At 39.0% G+C, this 25,049-nt stretch overlaps 1 protein-coding gene across 2 annotated transcripts in view; it reads left to right on the top strand.

Annotated features, from left to right (window-relative positions):
• Window positions 1-23,519, top strand: part of LOC128686398 (Mediator complex subunit 1) — an 84,783-nt gene extending 61,264 nt beyond the window's left edge. Inside the window, exons 8-11 of one of the 2 annotated variants that reach the window (XM_053773303.2) lie at window positions 3,410-3,641; window positions 15,966-16,146; window positions 19,225-19,426; window positions 19,532-23,519. In XM_053773303.2, coding sequence (XP_053629278.2) covers window positions 3,410-3,641; window positions 15,966-16,146; window positions 19,225-19,426; window positions 19,532-22,952 — 4,036 coding nt within the window. In that variant the 3' untranslated portion in view covers window positions 22,953-23,519. The remainder of the gene's footprint in view (window positions 1-3,409; window positions 3,642-15,965; window positions 16,147-19,224; window positions 19,427-19,531) is intronic. The other variant, XM_053773304.2, reaches the window with a different exon arrangement.
• The last annotated feature ends 1,530 nt before the right edge of the window (window positions 23,520-25,049 follow it).

Genomic DNA, 25,049 nt, shown 5'->3' with positions numbered 1-25,049 from the left:
AAACAGTGACCGCAAGTGTAAGAAGATGTTGAGAGACTGTTACTGGTGTGGATAAATGAAAAACAGATAGCAGGAGATAGCACCTCTCAAGTGATCATTTGTGAAAAGGCTAGGCAGTTGCATGACGATTTGGTAAAGAAATTGCCTGCAACTAATGTTGATGTGAGTGAATTTAAGGCCAGCAAAGGTTGGTTTGAAAGATTTAAGAATCGTAGTGGCATACATAGTGTGATAAGGCATGGTGAGGCTGCCAGTTCGGACCAAAAAGCAGCTGAAAAATATGTGAAGGAATTCAAGGATTACATAGACAGTGAAGAATTTAAACCTGAACAAGTGTTTAATTACGACAAAACAGGCCTGTTTTGGAAGAAATTGCCAAGCAGGACCTACATTACTCAGGAGGAAAAGACACTCCCAGGACATAAGCCTATGAAAGACAGGCTTACTCTTCTGATGTGTGCCAATGCTAGTGGTGATTGCAAAGTGAAGGCTTTATTGGTGTATCACTCAGAAACTCCCAGAGTGTTCAGGCAAAAGAATATCCTCAAGGCTAATTTGTGTGTGCTGTGGAGGGCAAACACTAAGGCATGGGTCACTAGGGACTTTTTCCATGACTGGTTACACCATGAATTTGCCCCCAATGTGAAAAATTACCTAATTGAAAAGAAATTAGACCTTAAGTGCCTCCTGGTATTAGACAATGCCCCTGGTCATCCTACAGACGTGGCAGAGTGACTTTCTGGGGACATGAGCTTCATTAAGGTCAAGTTTTTGCCCCCTAATACCACTCCTCTCCTGCAGCCCATGGACCAGCAGGTCATTTCCAACTTCAAGAAACTGTACACAAAAGCAATGTTTGAAAGGTGCTTTGAAGTGACCACAGACACACTATTGACTCTAAAGGAGTTTTGGAAGGATCACTTTAATATCCTCAATTGTGTAAACCTTATAGGTAAGGCTTGGGAGGGAGTGACTAAGAGGACCTTGAACTCTGCCTGGAAAAAACTGTGGCCAGAATGTGTAGACAAAACGGATTTCGAAGGGTTTGAGGCTAACCCTGAGAATCCTATGCCAGTTGAAGAATCCATTGTGGCATTGGGGAAGTCCTTGGGGTTGGAGGTTAGTGGGGAGGATGTGGAAGAGTTGGTGGAGGAGGACAATGACGAACTAACCACTGATGAGCTGCTAGATCATCTTCAACAGCAAGAGGCCAGACCTGAGGAAACTGCTTCGGAGGAGGGGATGGAGAAATTGAAGAAGTTGCCTACTTCAAAGATTAAGGAAATGTGTGCAAAGTGGCTTGAAGTGCAAAGCTTTTTTTGATGAAAATCACCCTCACACAGCTACTGCAAGCCGTGTTGGCAACCTGTACAATGACACTGTTGTGAACCACTTTAGGATAGTCATACAGGAACGAGAGGTACAGGCCTCTATGGGCAGATATGTTGTGCAACAGAAGTTCAGTGACTCTCAAGCTGGTCCTAGTGGCATTAAAAGAAGTACGGAAGTAACCCCAGAAAAGGACTTGCTACCTCAAGTCCTATGGACGGGGATTCCCCTTCTAAACAATAGGTTTGACACTCTCCCCTCCTCCCATCCCATCAATCATCACCAGATCTTCATTAAAGGTAAGTGTCATGTATTCTATTGTTAGTAGAGTACATACTACAAACTGTGCATGTTTTCTTCAGTTTGTGTGCATTAAACTTAATTCACCTACCATCCGACTTACGACCTGCTCGACTTACGACCACTCGACTTACGACCGTGTTTTTTATGCCAAATTTCTGTGAAATAAACAACTATTTGTGTTGTACACAGTGTTTATCCTAAACCTTACAGTATAAAATACAATACTAACAACATAAAAAGTAAAGTAAAACATGAAATACCAAAATAAAACAATAAAATAAAGTCTTTACAAAAATGTTTTGTTGATATTCAATAGTAAAGTTCGACTTACGACCATTTCAACTTACGACCGGTTTCTCAGAACCGAACTCGGTTGTAAGTCGGATGGTAGGTGTATTTCATGTGGTAAAATTTGTTTTTCTCATACTTTTGGGTGTCTTGCACGGATTAATTTGATTTCCATTATTTCTTATGGGAAAAATTGATTCGCTTTCTGATAATTTTGGTTTACGCTGAGCTCTCAGGAATGGATTAATATCGCAAACCGGGGGTCCACTGTATATCAAAGGTAAAGTAAGGCAGGTATGACCCTGCATACACAGTAAGCGCCATAAAGCACCCACAATCTGTCATGGTTTGGTGTTGCCTTAGTGGTTTACTCGGTCGAGGGGGTTTGTACTTCCCCAAAATGTTACAATGAATGTCTACTGCTATGTCACTGTTCTCGAGGACCGCCTGCTGAACATTTTAAAAATTCATGGTTGTACCACTTTTATTCATGATAGTGCCCCCTGTCACAAGGCTGAAAAAGTAACTAAATGACTTGCTGAGAAAAACATGGAAGTTTTACAGTGGCCAAGGAACAGTCCAGACCTCAGAGAGTGCTTGGAATATCATAAAAAAGAAGATGGTATCCTGTCACATTTCATCCATGTTGTGCTTCCAACAGAAGATCAAGAACATTTGGGTTAACCAGTTACTCATTGATTACTTAAGCAATCTAAATGAAAGCATGCCAAAATGGCTTCAAATGGTCATCAAGGTCAAGGAAGACATGAGAAAATATTAATGTAAATACCAAGTATGTATTGCAGTTTTTGTTTTATAATACAATAAATTGTTGGTTTTTAATGATTTTTGTAACAATAAATTGGAGATCTGGATTATTTTTGCAAGCACTGCAGTTACTGTAGTTTTTATTCATGTATAGTATTGCAGAAGTCCCAATTAACTGTTTCTTATCATGAGCTGGGAAGGAATGGATTCATAGTAAAAAATAAAATAGCTTTCTTATTCAGGGACTTGTAGCATAATTTTCTGTGTGTATATAGTGCTTAGAAAGGAATGATGTGCATATCATATATTATTCCATTATAATGGTGTTAAAATGTCAGGTCTCTTCTGTGTTCCATCTGGACTGCCAGGGAATTATGGACTTTAATAGTACTGGGAAAATTAGTGTGTAAGATAAGTCCTGACTTCAGTTAGAAATAGAATGGGTGTAGGAGTAAAATTATATTTTCCCACCTTTATAACCCCAGATTTCTTTATTTACCTGAGCTGTAGATTAAAGCTTTATAACAATTCCCTTTTTATATTCACTAACTTGATATTCTTTCTTCTTTCAACACACCAGCTATATCTCACTGAAGTAGGGTGGCCCAAAAAGAAAAACAGGTTTCTCTTTTTAACTTTAGTAATGTATACAGGAGAAGGGGTTACTAGCCCCTTGCTCCCATTAACTTAATATATTAATGTCAAATTGTGTTTCCATCAGGTTACCATCATTCTCAGGACTCACAAATGATAATAGCATGACATTGCCAGCCTGCTTCTCCCTCAAGTTACACCGCCCCATGCCATTGTCTCTTGTTTTGATACAGCGTATCAATGAGGTTACTGGACTTGATTGTGCTGATCCTTCTAATCAACAGTCTCTCATCTCACTTATTATACAGCAGGCTTCTGATGGCCAATCAGAGTGCAATAGCAACCGGGGCCTTTTTGTGGTAAGTTAATGCCATTTAGATTGTCTTGTGGGAAAAAATAATAATTTGGTATTTTACTTTTCACTGAACAGAGCTGTAAGTGTTTTTTCATGTTTAAGGAAGAAAAGATTAGTTATTGGTGAAATTTAAGAGCAGTAGGATGTGGGTAAAAACCCACTGAAGATTGAAGACAATTTTAAGATACTGTAATGGTGAGAAGTATTTCTTCTTTCAACAAACCAGCAGTATTCCACTGAGGCAGGGTGGCCCAAAAAGAAAAACAAAAGTTTCTCTTCATAACTTTAGTAATGTATACAGGAGAAGGGGTTATTTATCAGAATAATAATGTCACTGGGGTTTCACTGTTCAGTAGAAAAATAAAACTTCACTTAACAGTACTACAGCAGTTCCAACCATCACCACCCTTAACTGTTAAATTGATGGTCAGGTTGATCAACGTCAGTGGGATCATAGCACCCTCAAATTTGATATGAGCAAAAGAGAATGGGTGTGTGCAGCATAAAAATAAATCTTCCCATGCAGTGCATGATGGGAACAGCTAAACTCTCACCCTGCATTTGGGTTAAAATATCAGTTCTAGAGTATTTATAGGGAAGTTTCTTGATATAATTGGCTATTTCTTGGTGCCAATAGATATAGCAGAAGACATACTAGTGAAATGGAGAAAATTTTGATCAGTTTAAAACCAGAAGTAGCCTGAAATAGGCATAAGATTAAATATTTGGATGGGCAAGATAAAAGTTAAGATACAAAAAAAAAAAAAAAAAAAAAAAGCAAGTATATCAGGATTGGAATGCAATAAGATAAAGTTTGAGGACCTAACAACTAAGTCAAGGATACTTGATAGGTATTCTTAAAAAGACTGGTCTTCAGCAAAACTCCCAGGTGACAGACTCAGGCTCTCTTATTTGCCTGAATAGTGTATAGTACCTTGCCCATGCATAGCACTTTATTATGAGAAACTTGATGACCAAATATTAAGTGACATGTGTTAGTCATTCATTCCACTTCATGCATAAAAGTCTGGTTTGGAATGCCTTCAACTCAGACACTTATTTTTACATGTGAGGATGTGTTCCTTACACTTTTCAAGCAGGTTCAGTACTGCACGTGTACGTATACAGTGGAACCCCACATTTCAGCTGCCCTGAGTATCGGCTGCTTCGAGTTTCGACCGCTTTTTTGGGCTAAATTTTGTCCTGAGTTTCGGCCGGTGCCCCGTGTTTCAGCCGGCGTACTGCTTGTCCACCTGCTCACGCAGGCATTGTGAGCCAGTCTAGCCTTGTTTATCCTTGAGTTAGCATTACCCTGCGTGCTCATCCAAACATTTCACACTTAATTCATTGTGTTTAGTATACTTGCTTATTGATTGTGACTGAAATAAGTCACCATGGACCCAAAGAAACTTCCTAGTGGCACACCTTTGGTAAAGAAAGTGAGGAACACCATAGAAGTGAAGAAGGAGATAGTACAAAAATACGAGAGTGGCGTACATGTGGGGGAGCTTGCCAGGATGTACAGCAAAAACAAATCAACAATCACTTCTATCTTGGCGAAGAGAAAAGAACTCAAGGAAGCTGATGTTGCGAAAGGTGTTGACATGTTAACCAAAAATAGACCACAAACAGTCGAAGAGGTTGAGAAGTTGTTGGTGGTGTGGATCAACAATAAACAGATTTTTTTTTTTTTTTTTTTTTATTATCACACCGGCCGATTCCCACCAAGGCAGGGTGGCCCGAAAAAGAAAAACTTTCACCATCATTCACTCCATCACTGTCTTGCCAGAAGGGTGCTTTACACTACAGTTTTTAAACTGCAATATTAACACCCCTCCTTCAGAGTGCAGGCACTGTACTTCCCATCTCCAGGACTCAAGTCCGGCCTGCCGGTTTCCCTGAATCCCTTCATAAATGTTACTTTGCTCACACTCCAACAGCACGTCAAGTATTAAAAACCATTTGTCTCCATTCACTCCTATCAAACACGCTCACGCATGCCTGCTGGAAGTCCAAGCCCCTCGCACACAAAACCTCCTTTACCCCCTCCCTCCAACCCTTCCTAGGCCGACCCCTACCCCGCCTTCCTTCCACTACAGACTGATACACTCTTGAAGTCATTCTGTTTCGCTCCATTCTCTCTACATGTCCGAACCACCTCAACAACCCTTCCTCAGCCCTCTGGACAACAGTTTTGGTAATCCCGCACCTCCTCCTAACTTCCAAACTACGAATTCTCTGCATTATATTCACACCACACATTGCCCTCAGACATGACATCTCCACTGCCTCCAGCCTTCTCCTCGCTGCAACATTCATCACCCACGCTTCACACCCATATAAGAGCGTTGGTAAAACTATACTCTCATACATTCCCCTCTTTGCCTCCAAGGACAAAGTTCTTTGTCTCCACAGACTCCTAAGTGCACCACTCACTCTTTTTCCCTCATCAATTCTATGATTCACCTCATCTTTCATAGACCCATCCGCTGACACGTCCACTCCCAAATATCTGAATACGTTCACCTCCTGCATACTCTCTCCCTCCAATCTGATATTCAATCTTTCATCACCTAATCTTTTTGTTATCCTCATAACCTTACTCTTTCCTGTATTCACCTTTAATTTTCTTCTTTTGCACACCCTACCAAATTCATCCACCAATCTCTGCAACTTCTCTTCAGAATCTCCCAAGAGCACAGTGTCATCAGCAAAGAGCAGCTGTGACAACTCCCACTTTGTGTGTGATTCTTTATCTTTTAACTCCACGCCTCTTGCCAAGACCCTCGCATTTACTTCTCTTACAACCCCATCTATAAATATATTAAACAACCACGGTGACATCACACATCCTTGTCTAAGGCCTACTTTTACTGGGAAAAAATTTCCCTCTTTCCTACATACTCTAACTTGAGCCTCACTATCCTCGTAAAAACTCTTCACTGCTTTCAGTAACCTACCTCCTACACCATACACTTGCAACATCTGCCACATTGCCCCCCTATCCACCCTGTCATACGCCTTTTCCAAATCCATAAATGCCACAAAGACCTCTTTAGCCTTATCTAAATACTGTTCACTTATATGTTTCACTGTAAACACCTGGTCCACACACCCCCTACCTTTCCTAAAGCCTCCTTGTTCATCTGCTATCCTATTCTCCGTCTTACTCTTAATTCTTTCAATTATAACTCTACCATACACTTTACCAGGTACACTCAACAGACTTATCCCCCTATAATTTTTGCACTCTCTTTTATCCCCTTTGCCTTTATACAAAGGAACTATGCATGCTCTCTGCCAATCCCTAGGTACCTTACCCTCTTCCATACATTTATTAAATAATTGCACCAACCCCTCCAAAACTATATCCCCACCTGCTTTTAACATTTCTATCTTTATCCCATCAATCCCGGCTGCCTTACCCCCTTTCATTTTACCTACTGCCTCACGAACTTCCCCCACACTCACAACTGGCTCTTCCTCACTCCTACAAGATGTTATTCCTCCTTGCCCTATACACGAAATCACAGCTTCCCTATCTTCATCAACATTTAACAATTCCTCAAAATATTCCTTCCATCTTCCCAATACCTCTAACTCTCCATTTAATAACTCTCCTCTCCTATTTTTAACTGACAAATCCATTTGTTCTCTAGGCTTTCTTAACTTGTTAATCTCACTCCAAAACTTTTTCTTATTTTCAACAAAATTTGTTGATAACATCTCACCCACTCTCTCATTTGCTCTCTTTTTACATTGCTTCACCACTCTCTTAACTTCTCTCTTTTTCTCCATATACTCTTCCCTCCTTGCATCACTTCTACTTTGTAAAAACTTCTCATATGCTAACTTTTTCTCCCTTACTACTCTCTTTACATCATCATTCCACCAATCGCTCCTCTTCCCTCCTGCACCCACTTTCCTGTAACCACAAACTTCTGCTGAACACTCTAACACTACATTTTTAAACCTACCCCATACCTCTTCGACCCCATTGCCTATGCTCTCATTAGCCCATCTATCCTCCAATAGCTGTTTATATCTTACCCTAACTGCCTCCTCTTTTAGTTTATAAACCTTCACCTCTCTCTTCCCTGATGCTTCTATTCTCCTTGTATCCCATCTACCTTTTACTCTCAGTGTAGCTACAACTAGAAAGTGATCTGATATATCTGTGGCCCCTCTATAAACATGTACATCCTGAAGTCTACTCAACAGTCTTTTATCTACCAATACATAATCCAACAAACTACTGTCATTTCGCCCTACATCATATCGTGTATACTTATTTATCCTCTTTTTCTTAAAATATGTATTACCTATAACTAAACCCCTTTCTATACAAAGTTCAATCAAAGGGCTCCCATTATCATTTACACCTGGCACCCCAAACTTACCTACCACACCCTCTCTAAAAGTTTCTCCTACTTTAGCATTCAAGTCCCCTACCACAATTACTCTCTCACTTGGTTCAAAGGCTCCTATACATTCACTTAACATCTCCCAAAATCTCTCTCTCTCCTCTGCATTCCTCTCTTCTCCAGGTGCATACACGCTTATTATGACCCACTTCTCGCATCCAACCTTTACTTTAATCCACATAATTCTTGAATTTACACATTCATATTCTCTTTTCTCCTTCCATACTGATCATTTAACATTACTGCTACCCCTTCCTTTGCTCTAACTCTCTCAGATACTCCAGATTTAATCCCATTTATTTCCCCCCACTGAAACTCTCCTACCCCCTTCAGCTTTGTTTCGCTTAGGGCCAGGACATCCAACTTCTTTTCATTCATAACATCAGCAATCATCTGTTTCTTGTCATCCGCACTACATCCACGCACATTTAAGCAACCCAGTTTTATAAAGTTTTTCTTCTTCTCTTTTTTAGTAATTGTATACAGGAGAAGGGGTTACTAGCCCATTGCTCCCGGCATTTTAGTCGCCTCATACGACACGCATGGCTTACGGAGGAAAGATTCTTTTCCACTTCCCCATGGACAATAGAAGAAATAAAAAAGAACAAGAGCTATTTAGAAAAAGGAGAAAAACCTAGATGTATGTATATATATATATGCATGTGCGTGTCTGTGAAGTGTGACCAAAGTGTAAGTAGGAGTAGCAAGATATCCCTGTTATCTTAGCGTGTTTATGAGACAGAAAAAGAAACCAGCAATCCTACCATCATGCAAAACAGTTACAGGTTTTTGTTTCACAGTCATCTGGCAGGACGGTAGTACTTCCCTGGGTGGTTGCTGTCTACCAACCACTGAAAAATTCAAACCCCAACAAGTGTTCAGTTGTGAAGAAACAGGCCTGTTTTGGAAGAAAATGCCGAAGAGAATCTACATTACTCAGGAGGAAAAGGCACTGCCAGGACAAGCCAATGAAAGACAGGCTAACTCTTTTATTCTGTGCTAACGCTAGTGGGGATTTTAAAGTGAAGCCTTTACCGGCATATCACTCAGAAAATCCCAGTGTGTTCAAGAACAAACAATGTCATCAAAAATAAATTGTGTGGTGTGGAAAGCTAATAATAAGGCATGGGTCATGAGGCAGATTTTCAAAGAGTGGGTCCATGAAATGTTTGACCCCAGTGTGAAAAAATACCTCCTGGAAAATAATTTGCCACTCAAGTGCCTCCTGGTAATGGACAATGCTCCTGCTCATCCTCCAAACTTGGTAGACCTATTGTCTAGGAACGTCAGTTTTATAACAAGTTTTATAACCACTCCTCTCCTTCAGCCCATGGACCAGCAGGTCATTTCTAACTTCAAAAAACTCTACACAAAAGCAGTGTTTGAAAGGTGCTTTGAAGTGACCTCAGACACTGAATTGACCCTAAGAGAGTTCTGGAAGACTCACTTCAGTATCTACAACTGCATAAGCCTTATAGATATGACTTGGGAGGGAGTGACTTTCAAGACTTTGAACTCTGCTTGGAGACAATTGTGGGCACAGTGTGTCATCCAGAGGGATTTTGAAGGGTTTGAGGCTGATCCTGACCCTGCCAACCCTCTGCCTGTTGTGGAAGGTATTGTGGCATTGGGCAAGCCCATGGGGTTCGAGGTGAGTGGTAAGGATGTGGAAGAGTTGGCGGAGGACCACAGGGAAGAGCTAACCACTGACGAACTGCAAGAGCTTCAACTGGAACAGAGCACAGCTGAGGAACTTGCTTCAGAGGAGGAGGAGGAAGAGGGAGTGAAAGAGGTGCCTTCTTCAGTGATTAAGGACATGTGTGGAATGTGGAATAAGTTGCAAAGTTTTGTGGTGAAATACCACCCTGAGCAATCTGAAACAAGCCATCTCTGCAACATATTCAGTGACAAAACAATGTCCCATTTTAGGCAAATCTTGAAGACATGCCAAAAACAGAGCACTCTTGAAACTTCTTATGTGCAACAGAGGTCCAGTGACTCTCAAGCTGGTCCTAGTGCCAGTAAAAGACAAAGAAGGGAAGTAACCCCAGGGAGGGCTTTGCTACCTGAAGTCTTTATGGAAGGGGATTCCCCTTCCAAACAATAAGTCCTCCCTATCTTCCAGATGCCAGCAAGACTTCAATAAAGGTGCGTAAATGTGATGTTAAATGTTTATTTATTTATTGTACTAATCATTTAAGTACAGTGGAACCTCAAAAATCGAACTTAATCCATTCCAGGAGCTAGTTCTAAATTCGAAAAGTCTGAAATTCAAAGCAATATTTCCCATAAGAAATAATGGAAATACAATTAATCCGTTCCAGAAACCCAAAAATATTCACACAAAAAATACATTTTATAGAGATTAATTACAGTTTTACATACAACAAATACTATAGTTTTTAATTATGTGTAGTAATACATATAAAATAACATTTTTACTTACCTTTATTGAAGATTGGTGATGGCATCTGGAAGATAGGGAGGAGGAGAGAGGGAGTTGGGGTTAGTGTTTGGAAGGAGAATCCCCCTCCATGAGGACTTCAGGTAAAGCCCTCTCTGGGGTTACTTTCCTTCTCTGTCTTTTAATGTCACTAGGACCAGCTTGAGTCACTGGACCCCTGTCTCACAAAATAACTGCCCACAGTCCTCTGTTTCTGGTGCCTCTTTAACATTTCCCTAAAATGGGACATGGTTCTGTCACTGAACTTGTTGCAAAGATGGCTTGTTTCAGCTTGCTCAGGGTGGTACTTCTGCACAAACATTTGGACATCATTCCACTTGGCACAAATCTCTTTAATCTTTGAAGAAGGCACCTCATCCACTCCCTATATTAACACCTTTCACAACATCAGCTTCCTTGATTTGTTCTTTCTTTGACAGGATAGAACCGATGGTCGACTTGTTTTTCCCATACATCCTGGCAAGCTCAACAAGTCTCACACCACTCTCATACTTCTGTATTATTTCCTTCTTCACATCTATGGTGTTTCTCACTTTCTTTACCACAGGGGTACCACTAGCAAGTTTCTTTGGGCCCATGGCAGCTTATTTCACAGTCCCACAAGCACTAAACACAACAAAATAATCGTAAAATGCGTGAATGAGAGTGCAGGTTAGTGTTCACTCAAGCATAAACAAAGCTAGACTGCTCACGGCGCCTGCGCGGGGACGCGGACAGAGCAGGCGGTAGACAGGTCCCGTACCCGGCGGTCTGAAAATAGGGGCGTGTTCGATACTAGGGACACAGTTTGTCCGAAAAAATGGTCCTATTTTTGAAACGTTCGATATGTAATACGTTCAATTTTTGAGGTTCCACTGTACTATATGTATTTATATTTGTTGTTTGTATGTGAAACTAAAGTTATTCTTTAAAAAATGTATTTTTTTGTGAATATTTTTGTGGGTCTGGAACGGATTAATTGTAATTTCATTATTTTTTATGGGAAATATTGCTTCAACTTTAAGCTGTTTCGAGTTTAGGCCTAGCTCCTGGAACGGATTATGGCCGAAACTCGGGGTTCCACTGTACTTGATTTTTTGGGTTGCTAAAATTTGTTCTGTTAACCTGATGGATCATAATTATGTCTAAAATCCAGCTGCTTTGCTCAGATCTCTCAATCTTTGACAGTGAGTTTTTGGGAAAACTTTAAACACACAGCTTTGTTACTTATACTTTATTATAATCGCTGTATCTTCAGTGTCATTCGTGCTTTTCAAATTTCCTCTCATGACACTAATTAATGTTTCTTAAATGTTCTAGTGTTAGATTTTATAAACCAGAATTTCCAATTAACACTAGATTCTTACCTTTGTTAAATTAAGACTCTCATCAATTAGTTTTCTGAGGAAATATGTAATATCAACATCAGTGACCACCATAAATCAATTTAATTCATGCTTCCCTTTCCTGGTCAGTTATTTAACCATGTACTGTACATCTTTGATCTTTGTTCATAATGTATTATAAATATAGTTACTGAGCAGTAAATTAGAAATACGTACAATGGATCCCTGGTAACGTAATTAATCCGTTCTAGAAAGAGTGACTTATTCCGAATTAATTTTCCCCATAAGAAATAATGGAAATCCAATTAATCCGCTCCAGACTCCCAACAGTATTAAACAAATAAATTTTTTTATATGAAATATACATTTCCCTACACAGAAAACAATGAGATATACTGAGTAAAACATTCCTAAAATGATGCCTACCTTTATTGAAGTCATGGTGATGTATAGAAAATGAGAGGAGAGGAGAGGATGGAGGAGTTTACAATTGTTTGGAAGGGGAATCCCCTTCCATAAAGACTTAACCCTTTCAGGGTCCGTCCCGTAGATCTACGGCTTTACGTTCAGGGTCCAAACCGTAGATCTACGCCATGAGCTCAGCTCACTCTGATAAACTGTGAGTGGTACATTTGGGCCTAGATATGAGAGAATACATCTATGTGGTATGTGTGCACCACATAAAACAGATCCTGCAGCACACTGTGTATAATGAGAGAAAAAAAATGAAATCATGATTTTTCGATTAAAACAGCAACTTTGCAGTGTTTTTTCGTATGTTTTTTATAGTTGTATTTGCGATTTCTTGGTCTCATTTGATAGAATGGAAGACATATTACAGAAATAGAGATGATTTTGATTGGTTTTAGCACTGGAAATGGCTTGAAACTGAGCTCAAAGTAGCAGAAATGTTAAATTTTTGCCGATATTTAAGAGTAAACAAACGACCTCACACGTCTAATACACATCAGCTGGTGGGTCTAATATACATTCACAAATATGGTGATGATATTTATACAATTATTACAGTATTGCATAACAGTAAATCTTCTATTTTTTGGTGTGAATAAAAATTCATTATGTGAATAAAAAATCAAAATGGAATTTATTTGTAAAGCCTCAAAACATAACTAATGAACAGAGGAAATGTTAGTTTAGTGCCAGGAATGCCTACATTGTTCATTCTGGACCCTATTTTGAAATTGGAATATTTTGAACTTTGTGTTAAATTGGCCAAATTAACAATTTCCGATCACTTTATTTTGTAGTTGAAACAGTTGACTTGGCGATTTCTTGTGCTCAATCGATAGAATAGAAGTAATACTAGTGAAATAGCTAAGAATTTGGTTGACTGGAATAATGTAATTGGCCTAAAATAGGAGTCAAAGTCGGCAAAATCGCCGATTCGTAAATATCACTGACACATCAAAATTCGCGAGAGCATAATTTCGTCAATTTTCCACCAAATTTCGTACTTTTTGTTTTATTACCTTCACAAAAAGATTCTCTACGATTTCATAAGAAAAAATAACAAATTTTTTTTTTGAAAATTCTTGGACACTGGTGCGTGACTCCAGATTTGGGCCTTGGACCCTGAAAGGGTTAAGGTACCAAGTCCTTATCCTGGGTTACTTCCCATCTTTGTTTTTTAATGTCACTAGGACCAACTTTAGAGTCACTGGACCTCTGGCGCTCAAAAAAGTGTTCCAGAGAGGTCTGTGTCTGGCGTATGTTAGGAATTGTGTTGGGAGACAGGACAAGATAGTCCTGCAATATGACACTAATATCAGCTCTGTGGCTTATTTATCTAGCACAATTCATCTAATATGACATAAACAATATTAATAACATAGAAACATGATATATACTCTAGAATGAATAAAATATGGCATTAAGAATGTCACGAGTGGTGGTTTGTTGTTTGTTGTTGGGTGTATAAGGGCCACTGAAAGATAAGCCTTACATAATTGTGGTGAAGGCGGCAGTGTTAGTCAGTAGCCCTATATACCTCCAACAACAATGGAGGAGTCAGTTTCGTGCTGTCCTTTTTCTATCGATTTATCGCTTAACTTACTTGCTACACTGTTAATGTTACACTTTATCGCTGGCTGGTGCTATAGCCTTTATCGACTCCTGCTGCTTTAGTATCGTACATATTGCAGAATCACTGAAAAAGGCACATTCTCCCCTCTCTCTCAGCCCTATACCAAAGGGCTGGCTGGCACTAGAAGCTTTCTTTGGGCCCTTGGTGGCTTATTAGCAGTTACAGTGGACCCTCACCTAACGATATCAATCCGTTCCTGAGAGCTCAACGTTAGGTGAAATTATCGTTAGCCAAATTAATTTTCCCCATAAGAAATAATGGAAATTAAATTAATCCGTTCCTGACACCCCAAAGTATGAAAAAAAAAATTTTTTACCCCATGAAATATTAATTTTAATGCACACAAACTGAAGAAGACATGTACAATTACATGATACTTACCTTTATTGAAGATCTGGTGATGATTGATGGGATGGGAGGAGGGGAGAGTGTGGATGGTGTTAATGTTTAGAAGGGGAATCCTCTTCCATTAGGACTTGAGGTATCAAGTCCTTTTCCAGGGTTACTTCCCTTCTTCTTTAATGCCACTAGGACCAGCTTGAGTCACTGGACCTCTGTCGCACAACAAATCTGTCTATAGAGGTCTGTATCTCCTGTTCCTTTAAGATTTGCCTAAAATGGGCCACAACATTGTCATTGTAATAGTCACCAGCATGGCTTGCAATAGCTGTGTTAGGGTGATTTTCATCCATAAAGGTTTGCAGTTCAACCCACTTTGCACACATTTCCTTAATCTTTGAAGTAGGCACAATGGATTCCACAACTGGCATAGGCGTCTCAGGGTTAGCCCCAAACCCTTCAAAATCTTTCTTAATTCCCATACTAATTCTCACCCTTTTTATCACAGGGTTGGCACTAGAAGCTTTCTTGGGGCCCATGGTGATTTATTTTGCAGGTGCAATCACTAAAAACGCTGTGATAATATGAAATGTTCCGATTGTATGTTTGGATGCGACCGCAGTGGCTGGCTTGTAAACACTGGCACCCACGGGACAAGTGAGGCGTGCTCATGCCACACGTGGACGCGTCTCGAACAGAATGAATCGCGTTGGGCGAGTTTTTTAGCACTAGCCGAGGCAAAATTTTTGCATTAAAATGTATCACTAGGCGGATTTAACGTTATACGATGCGTTCGTTAGGTGAGGGTCCACTGTACTGTACAAGCACTAAAAAGAATGGAATAATACAAAATGTGTTGTATGAATGCGTGGGATCGTCCTCACTGGCTGGTAAACAATGGCACACTGGCTGTACATAGAGTGTCAGGCCGCGTGGACACGTTCCGGACGAATGACTTATACCGAGTTCAGTGACATTCACTGAGCCAATGTTTTGACACAAAAACGTTACGTATTTCAAATGTTACGTATTCCGATGATGTCTTAATCTGGGGGTCCACTGTATGTACATATTCTGGCCCCACATGTTTCTCTCCTGGCTGTCCTGATAGCAGGACATAATCTAACTAATATACTGGTTAGCCTCCAGTAGGTGGCTCTTGAGGGTAACAATTTCCGCGTAATCTACATGTATGTAAGTACAGTGGACCCCCGCTTAACGATCACCTCCAAATGCGACCAATTATGTAAGTGTATTTATGTAAGTGCGTTTGTACGTGTATGTTTGGGGGTCTGAAATGGGCTAATCTACTTCACAATATTCCTTATGGGAAAAAATTCGGTCAGTACTGGCACCTGAACGTACTACTGGAATGAAAAATGTTCGTTAACCGGGGGTCTACTGTACTTCCACATACTCTACTTTATCTATGACTTACACATACTCTTTTTGTATATCTGTGTATTTGCTCATAGTCATCATGTATGTAGTATCTATGTTAAGTACTTCTACATCCATTTACTCAGCACTATCATGAAATAGATCACCAGAGCTGAAATGCTAGAAATCAAATTCTAATAAATCTGTAATTTGCTTCCATTTCTGTTAATTATTGATGTACTATCTCTGCTAAGATGTCTTTCTAAAAATTTACTTATTTTTTCACTTACAGACATTACCAGATCAACAGCATTGTTATTTCATGACTAGTGCAGGAGAATTGCCAGGTGTAATGGTCACTTCAGTCCCATTTACACATCCCACCCACATCACTAGCATTCTCATGTGTTTGAGAGCCCAAGCTGCTTTTAATGCCCTTATTTCATCATGCGTTAGACCTGCTAGTAAACAAGGTAAGTTCAGTAGTGTGATTTTCAATCTGAGTATAATATTTCCACTTAAGTAAGAGGAGTTTGGTTTGTTTGCAGTGTATATATGCAACTACCTGTTTATAGTTACAGGAGCAGAACTGTAAACCTGGTGTCTCGTCTTTAATGTTTACTATGTCACTTACTGTTTTTAAGTTTCCAATTATTGTAATATATACTCTTCCCTCGTGGATCATATTACAATATTTTATCGCGTTTGTGAAGAAATATCTTTTCATATCATATTGGGACTGTTATTGTTTTCATTTTTTTTTTTTTAACACCAGCTGTCTCCCACTGAGGTAGGGTGACCCAAAAAAGAAGAAATGCTTTCACCATAACAGTCTTACCAGAGTCACATTATTACTACAGTTCAAAGCTGCAAATATCTCCACCTGTCATTGAGGCCAGGGTCCCTCACGTAGTTCTAAGTCGTGAGCTCATCTCGGTCACATAAGCTGTGAGCAGGAAATTTGGGCCTAGATATGAGAGAATGGGTCTATGTGGTAAGTATGCACCATATAAAAAAAAAATCCTGTAGCACACAGTGCATAATGAGAAAGAACTGTGACCCCCCCCCCCTTTTTTTTTTTAAACCGAATTTGTAGTGTATTTTCATATTGTTTTTATGGTTGTATTCATGGTTTCTTAGTCTCATTTGATAGAATGGAAGATTATTTTTATTATTAACACACTGGTCGATTCCCACCAAGGCAGGGTGGCCCAAAAAAAGAAAAACTTTCACCATCATTCGCTCCATCACTGTCTTGCCAGAAGGGTGCTTTACACTACAGATATATTAAAGAAATAGAGATGATTTTGATTGGTTTTAGGTATGAAAATAGCTTAAAATTGAGCTCAAATAGCAGAAGTTTTCGATTTTTGTCGATATTCCAGTGTACACAGATGATGTGACTTGTTCAATACACATCCAACTGGCCAGTTTGATACACATTCAGGAATGCATTGACATTATTTATACAATTATTTCAGTAATGTAATAGTCTGCATAACAGTAAATCATCTATTTTTTGTGTGAATAAACTTTCAAAATGGGAAGCAAGAGTATTATAAGAGGGGCCTGGAGACATGACTGAGGAACAGAGGAAATGTGTTTTTAACCCCTTGACTGTTGCAACCTCAAATCCTGAGATGTCTCCTGGTGTCGAAAAAATTTTGGAAAAACAAAAATGATTTTTTTTCTTATGAAATGATAGAGAATCTTTTCCCCGGCGGTAATGACACAAAAAGAATGAAATTTGATGGAAAACTTACGGAATTACACTCTCGCGAAGTTAGCGACCTCGGCTATATTTACGAATCTGCAATTTCGCCCACTTTGAGCCCTATTTTCGGCTAATTCCATTGTTCCAGTCGACCTAACTCATAGCTATTTCTTTAGAACTCGGTTTGTTCTATTGATTGAGTACAAGAAACTGCCCATTTACCGATTACAACTACCCAATAACGTGGTCAAAAATTTGCAATTTGGCCAATTTCACGCAAATTAAAAAATATGCCAATTTCAAAATAGGGTCCAGAATGAACAGCGCTCTAAAATAACATTTTCTTTGTTCATCAGTCATGTCTCTAAGCCCCCCTGATATTACTCTTGCTTTCTATTTTGAATTTTTATTCAAACAAAAAATAGAAGATTTACTGTTATGCAGACTACTGCAATATTGTAATAATTGTATAAATAATGTCAACCCATTCATGACTGCATATTAGAATGGTTAGTTGGACATTTATTGGAAAATGACATCATTTGTTTACTTTTGAACATTGAGAAAAATCAAATGTTTCCCCTACTTTGAGCTCCATTTCAATGTTCTTTTCATAGGAAAATCAATTAAAATCACCTACATTTCTATAATATGTTTTACATTCTATCAAATGAGACCAAGAAAACAAAAATACAACCATAAATACTATACGAAAATACACCACAAAGTCAGCATTTTAATCGAAAAACACGGTCGGAGTTGTTGTTTTTTCTCATTATGCATTGCATGCTGTAGGATTTTTTTTATATGGTGCACACTGACCACAGAGACCCATTCTCTCACATGTGGGCCTACCAGCTTTCTCCTGCTTGATTTGAAGCCGTTAGAATTTTTGAGTATATATATGTCAAACATGGTGGCTCGTAAGACGTATATGTACAACCGAAACAGTCAAAGGGTTAATGCCAAGAATGTCTACATTGTTTATTTTGGACCCTATTTTTAAATTTGCAATTTTTTAATTTTGTGTGAAATTGGCAAAATTAACAATTTCTAATCACATTATTGGGTAGTTGAATTAGGTAAATGGGAGGTTTCTTGTACTCAGTAGAATGGAAGGAATACTAGCAAAATAGCTCAACTCAGACTTCAACCAAATTACAGAATTGTTCCTTATGGAATATGATAAGCTAGGAATGTTGCAAGATCAGTTAATGGCTCCACATATGACTAAGCTGAACAATGTGGTTGTGAACTCAGTTCCTGCTCATGGATATTATAATGGTTCATATCCAGCTAATCACCATTCAAGTTGTGATGCTGGTACAAATCCATTAGCTGCTCTTGGCAATGCAGTGCAGGAAACTGAAACACCTCTTGGGTATGGAGCCTTGCTGGGAGCTGTTGGCCACAAACCTGGCCACACTCAGCCTTTTTTTTTTTTTCTTTCTTTCTTTCTTCAGCCCTGCTCTCAAACTTGGTCTTTACTCAGTGTACTGTAACAATAATGGATCATTATGGATTTAATCAGCTTTATTAAATCCAGAAGTATCCATAAAAATGTGCATATCCAGCACCAACAATAGCAAACAACTCTAGATTTAATGAACTTTCTCCATTGCTCCCAAATTTTGTCAAGCAGCAAATTTTCTTTATTAAATCCAAAATCCATTAAATCAAGGTATATTGAATTGAGGTTTTACTTTTGCTCTTCATTTGCCTAATCCTTAATGAGAAAAAAAAGGTGGTGGTGGTAATAATAATAATATTAATTATTTATTTTCTATAGACTTTAAATAATTGGTTAGTTTTTTCAAATGGTATAATTCATTTTCAGATCTTGATTCTGCATACATGTTTGAAGTGACTGCAGCAAGCCATGAATACATTTCTGTAACGTTTGAACATCCACAAGAAGAGAGCACAGCAACTGCAGAGATTGACCTTACTGATCTGTGCAATGCTCGATGTCGTTTACACACACTTACTAATGATCCTGGCTTCTGTTCAGAGGAATATGTTACAAAGGTTTTACAGAGGTAAATAACCTTACATTTTATCAATGAGTGAGTGTTTTATTTGGGTCACTGCCTCGGCAGGAGACGACCATTGAGTTTAAAAATAATAACAGTTGTATTTTCCAGGTGTATGTCAATCCCAGTCACCATGCGAGCTGTAATGAGGAAAGTAGCCAAAGAGGAACGTAAAGATACTGTAATGAGTGGTGACTCTGCAGTCATGATGGGTGGAGGCAAGCTCAACTCAGACTTCAACCAAAATACAAAATTGTTCCTTACGGAATATGATAAGCTAGGAATGCGGCGAGATCAATTAATGGCTCCACATATGACTAATCTGAATAATGTGGTTGCGAACTCAGCTCCTGCTCATGGATATTATAATGGTCCATATCCAGCTAATCACCACTCAAGTGGTGATGTTGGTACAAATCCATTAGCTGCTCTTGGCAATGCAGTGCAGGAAGCTGGAACACCTCTTGGGTATGGAGCCTTGCTGGGAGCTGTTGGCCACAAACCTGGCCACACTCAGCCTTTTTTAGGTGAGGTTAAGCCAGCAAAAGTACGCAAGAAAAAACCCGGAATGGATATGGATAGGAAAAGTCCAAAGTATGTTGATGATGTTATTGATTTAGATGACCATAGCTCAGACACTTATTTTGGAGAGAGTATTTCAAATATTGTGGACATAAAAAGGAGAGATGTAAAAGTTGAAAAAGTTCCAAATATTTTAAACAAAAGAAGATCATCTAATGATAACAGTGCCACAGATATAGTGACAAGTGATTTAGCTGCTCTCAGGGAACAAGTTTATGGTGCTGCTAATGCTGTTAACTATGCAAAAATTAATTCATATGCTCATAAGGAGAGTAAGGATATTAAAAAGGTGAAAAAACCAAGAACAGATGGACATGACTCTCGCAAATCCCCTATTGTGCTTGATCTTACAGAAGCTGAAAGCTCAAGCAAGAAGTCAGGTAGTAGTAGTAGCAGTCATAGTTCTTCAGCTTCCCTCAGTGCTGCACTGTTAAAAAGACCAGGTATAGAAATCATTCCTATCCCAGGTAGTAACACCCCAATCTCCATTCCTTCATCTATAACAGTTACTCCTGTCCTAAAATCTGGAGATGACAAAAATAAAGACAGGAAAGAACGCAGAGACAAAAAAGATTTAGATAGGAAAGACAAGAAGAGAAAACGTGACGATTCACCAAATAGTAACAGTTCAAACAGTAGCAGTAATAGCAGCAATAAACCCTCTAAGGTGCAAATCATCAGTAGCAGTATCAAACATTCATCAATCTCATCTTTAGAAAAGTTTAAAAGTGAAAATGGTAGTAAATCAGGGTTGTCTGGTATTACAATGAAATCAAGCACTCCACCTTACCAATCTCCTTCCAAGAAACCATCATTATCACCAAGCATTTCAAAATCTATTCTTCCTAGTAAAGTATCTGTAAGCCCTACTCATAAGCCTAATAAGGTCATATACAGTCCAACTCAAAGCACTAGTCAGACTTCATCTCCTAAAGGAAGAAGCAGTCCTAAGCCATCATCTGGGAGCCCAAAGCACCCAAATATGTCTCCAAAGCACACCAGCTTAGGTAAGCCAAGTATGACCCAATTGAAATCAGCATCACCAACATTCTCAAAACCATCTTTGTCTCCAAAATTGAATAAAAGTAAAGAAAAAGAGAGAAGTTCTAGCTCGAGCCCGTCTCGTCCAGTAAGCTCAAGCTCATCATCATCATCCATGACTACTTCATCATCATCATCATCATCATCATCAAGCTCATCATTATCTAAACCAAAGGTCTCATCTAGCTCATCAATTGTTAGTGAGAAATTAAAAAATAGTATAAGTGATGCCTTGACAATTACCAAAGTATCAACTGGAGAATCATCATCATCATCATCTTTAGCTACATCTTTCCTTGCAAACTCTCAGTCCCATACAACATCTGCATCCCTTGAAGATAAACCTTTTTTCTCAGTTGATAAAGCAAAGGCCTCGCCTCCTAAAAATCGAAAAGGATCAAGCTTATCAGACATTGTTGATAAGTTAAGAGCTGGTGTAGGAGGTAGTTCAGATGCAGTAACAATTATTGAAAAGAATGATAAAAATCAGAAGGATTCTTCAAAATCGGATATAAGTGATAATAAAAAGGATGCGGATAAGAAAGCTGAGTTTACAATTAAGCCATCAACTGTTGGCCTGAAACTAACATTTAACAAAGCTAAAATGAAGGATGGCAGTGCTTCAAAATCTTCATCTTCCTCGTCTAATTCATCACCAAGTTCTAAATCATCAGTTACAAAATCCCCTTCTGGCCTCAAACCTGGTGTAGTTAGTGGTCCAGCTTCCAAAAAGATGTCAGTCTCTAATCTACCTCCAATACCTAAATTACCAAGATCATCTGTTTCTAATGTGACTGCCACAGCAGTTTCTCCTCTTGGCACAACTCTTCCTGGTGTTCACTCGAGTCCATTACAGTATCAGCGTGAAAGAAATAAAGATAAAGAAAAAGATCGATCTAGCTCTGGTGAACGACTAAAACCAAAAGAAAATTCTCCAGCCAAGGCTTTCAGTAGCAGCTCATCAGACATTAAAAAAGACAACACATCTGTAAAGGCACCTCTCACCAAACAGCTGTCCAAAGAAGATCATAGTCTCAATCAAGGCCTAAGCCATAGAAAACTGGAATCATCAGAAAGCATAGAGAAAATCAGCAAATCAGTGTTTCATGCCGATTCAAGGATAGACAAGCAAGATAAGTGTGGATCTACTAAAACTGAGGCAGATTCTACTTTTGGGTCAGCTGCTGATTCATCTTCAAGTAAAAGCTCAGAAAGTTTTGTTGATATTGGAAGTAGCAGCCATATTAGTGAATCATCAAATAAGTTGCCTACATCAGTATCCAGCATAACTGCAGCGATTCCAGCTGCTCCAACATCTTCAAGTGACATGATACGGCCACAAGATACATTTCAACAACCTCAGTACAAAGCAAACAAAGAAATGAAAGAGGATGTGAAACCCAAATCTGATCTAGCATTACCCCCTCGACCCCCTTCAACCTCCAGCAATAGTGTCAGCGTTACACCAGTTGACCACATGCTCATTGATGCTGCACCGCCACCACCACCACCACCGCCCACCTTAACTACCAGTGTTAATCCAAGCACAGTTGCACCCTTACGCCCACCTTTGCACCCACCTCCCACAAAATTATTGGAAAGTAAAGACCATTCTAACAGTGTTAATCTTGAACTTGGGGAAAAATCAAAGTTGGCTGAAAGTATTGGTTCTGGTGTGGCAGGTCCCCAAACTACTAACCTGTCTATGAGCCAACCACCTCCCAAGCCACCTACTCCAAGTATGGGCTATCCTCCTTCACCTTCTGTTTCTCTCAAAATTGTCAAGTCACCAGCACCTGTGGCATCTCCCCTCAACATGATCTCTCCACATTCTGTTGCCTCACAGCCGTCCCCCTGCATAATCGATGATGAGTTGATGGATGAAGCTCTCATGGGCACACGCAAGTAGTGCCTCACTTTAATACTTCTTGTTTTTTGTATATTAAGGAGTGTTTTGAATAGTGCAGTATTGTATTTATTAGCAGTGGTTGAGATGGCACTTTTACAAATGCAGCATAATGCCTGTGCACAAATATGGTGATGGCTTGAAATTTACAGATTAAATATGTACTACAGTAAATTATATTTAAAAAAAATTAAGTGATAATAATCCGCAATTGTTTGACAAAATATCTTGCAACACAGAGTAAAGTTTTCTGTAAACTGAAGGTTATGAAAGATTAGTTTGTGTGCATTTACCCAAGGTGAAGTTGTACAAAGTGATATGTACTGAATAGGAACATTTCTCCAGACTCTTAACAATATATTTCTTGTGCTCCTAAGTTAAAAAAAAATAGTATTTATCAAGCTTTCTTGATTCTCAAGCATTTTTCCTTTTTTTATTTTTTTTTTTTTACAAAGGCTTTTTTTATGAGGTTGACATTCCCAGAGCTAAATTTGTGTTTTCTTTTGTACAGAGTGTAATGTGTGTGTAAATTGAAATGGTATAAATGTTATTAAATATTTAATATGAAATTTTGTTCTGCTTTTTCCTCAGTGTTGTCTGAAAAGGAGTCTTTGCTTGCATACAGTAAACCCTTTTCTAAGGCAATGCTACATAATGTAATTTTTCTGTAAATGTGATTAAAAGAGTTCTGAAATCGCAAAGCCCTGTAACAAGCCTTGATAGTAGACTCCATAAGTTATGTGCAAAATCTGGATATGCATCACAAAATTTTCTCCTCTGGAGAAATACAGCTCCTTCCTTTTCTTGTCCAGTGCCACCCATGCTGCCTACAATTACCTTCTGGGAGCATTGTGTATACTATCACATTATGTGTATCAAAAATATTTTCATTTCAAGGTTTCTTGATGCTGGTTAGAAGCCCTTGATCCGAGGAATTGAATCTGTCGTCCCCTTTTGTGAATCAAACCTGATTACTTCCCATTCCCCAGGCACTGTATGATCCCTTTGGGTTTAGTGCTTCCCCTAAATATAATATGTACTATAATTAAAAGATTTTGTATCCTTTCATCAGCCCATCTCATCTCTGAATATTAACTCTGGAACCCAAGAGGAATGCTGGAAATGCCAAAAAGAGTAAGTGCAAGTCTGATGATGTGCTCTCATGGAAGGTGCCCTTGATGCCAGTGAGAGGCTCCTGATCCAGAGAATAGCACTTTTTTTTTTCCTCTCCTTGGATTGAAGCTCACTGCCTCCCATTTCCCAGGTACTATATGACCCCATATGGGTTCAGCACTCCAATGAACAAAAATAAATATGATACAGTGGAACTCCGATTTTCATACTTAAGCCGTTCCAGAAAGTCTGTCTAAATCCGAAATGTATGAAAACCAAATTAATATTTCCCATGAAATAATGTAAATACAATTAAGCCATTCCAGATACCCAAAAATATTAACAAAAGTACATTTTTTAAAGAATATAGCTTTACATACAGAAAACAATGAGAAGTAAATATAAATGACTAATTTTAATGATAAATGAACATTACATACCTTTATTGAAGACTCTTGTTGGCATATTGAAGAAGGCGAGGAGGGGAGAGGGAGTTGAGGTTATTTGGAAGCTGTATAGCCCTTGTGGCTTAGCGCTTCTTTTTTATTATTATAATAATATTGTTTGGAAGGGGAATTCCTCTCCATAAGGACTTCAGGTATCTCCTGCTAACTGTTTCTGGCTGATCCACACCAACAACACATTTTTGATTGTTTGTGATCTCTGTTTTGTAAGCATATTTACCCCATTCGCAACTTTAGCTTCCTTGATTTCTACTTTCTTTGCCAGGATGGAACAGAGTGTTGATTTCGACTTGCCATACATCCTGGCAAGCTCGGCCAAACGTACGCCACTTTCATATTTTCCTACAATCTCTTTCTTGAATTCTATTGTGTTTCTCACCTTCTTTACCATAGGGCTGGCACTAGGAACTTTCTTTGGGCAGTCGCACTCAAGAAACAAGCACAAAAACTGCGAAACGTTTCAGATGAATGCTCACTCAACCAGTGGCAGCCAGACTGAGACACGTATGTGGCGGCACCCCAG

Source organism: Cherax quadricarinatus, chromosome 17 (assembly GCF_038502225.1).
Source record: "Cherax quadricarinatus isolate ZL_2023a chromosome 17, ASM3850222v1, whole genome shotgun sequence".
Taxonomy (NCBI): domain Eukaryota; kingdom Metazoa; phylum Arthropoda; class Malacostraca; order Decapoda; family Parastacidae; genus Cherax; species Cherax quadricarinatus.
The sequence above is the reverse complement of the archived record's forward strand: the minus strand, read 5'-3'. Positions and strand labels throughout refer to the sequence as shown.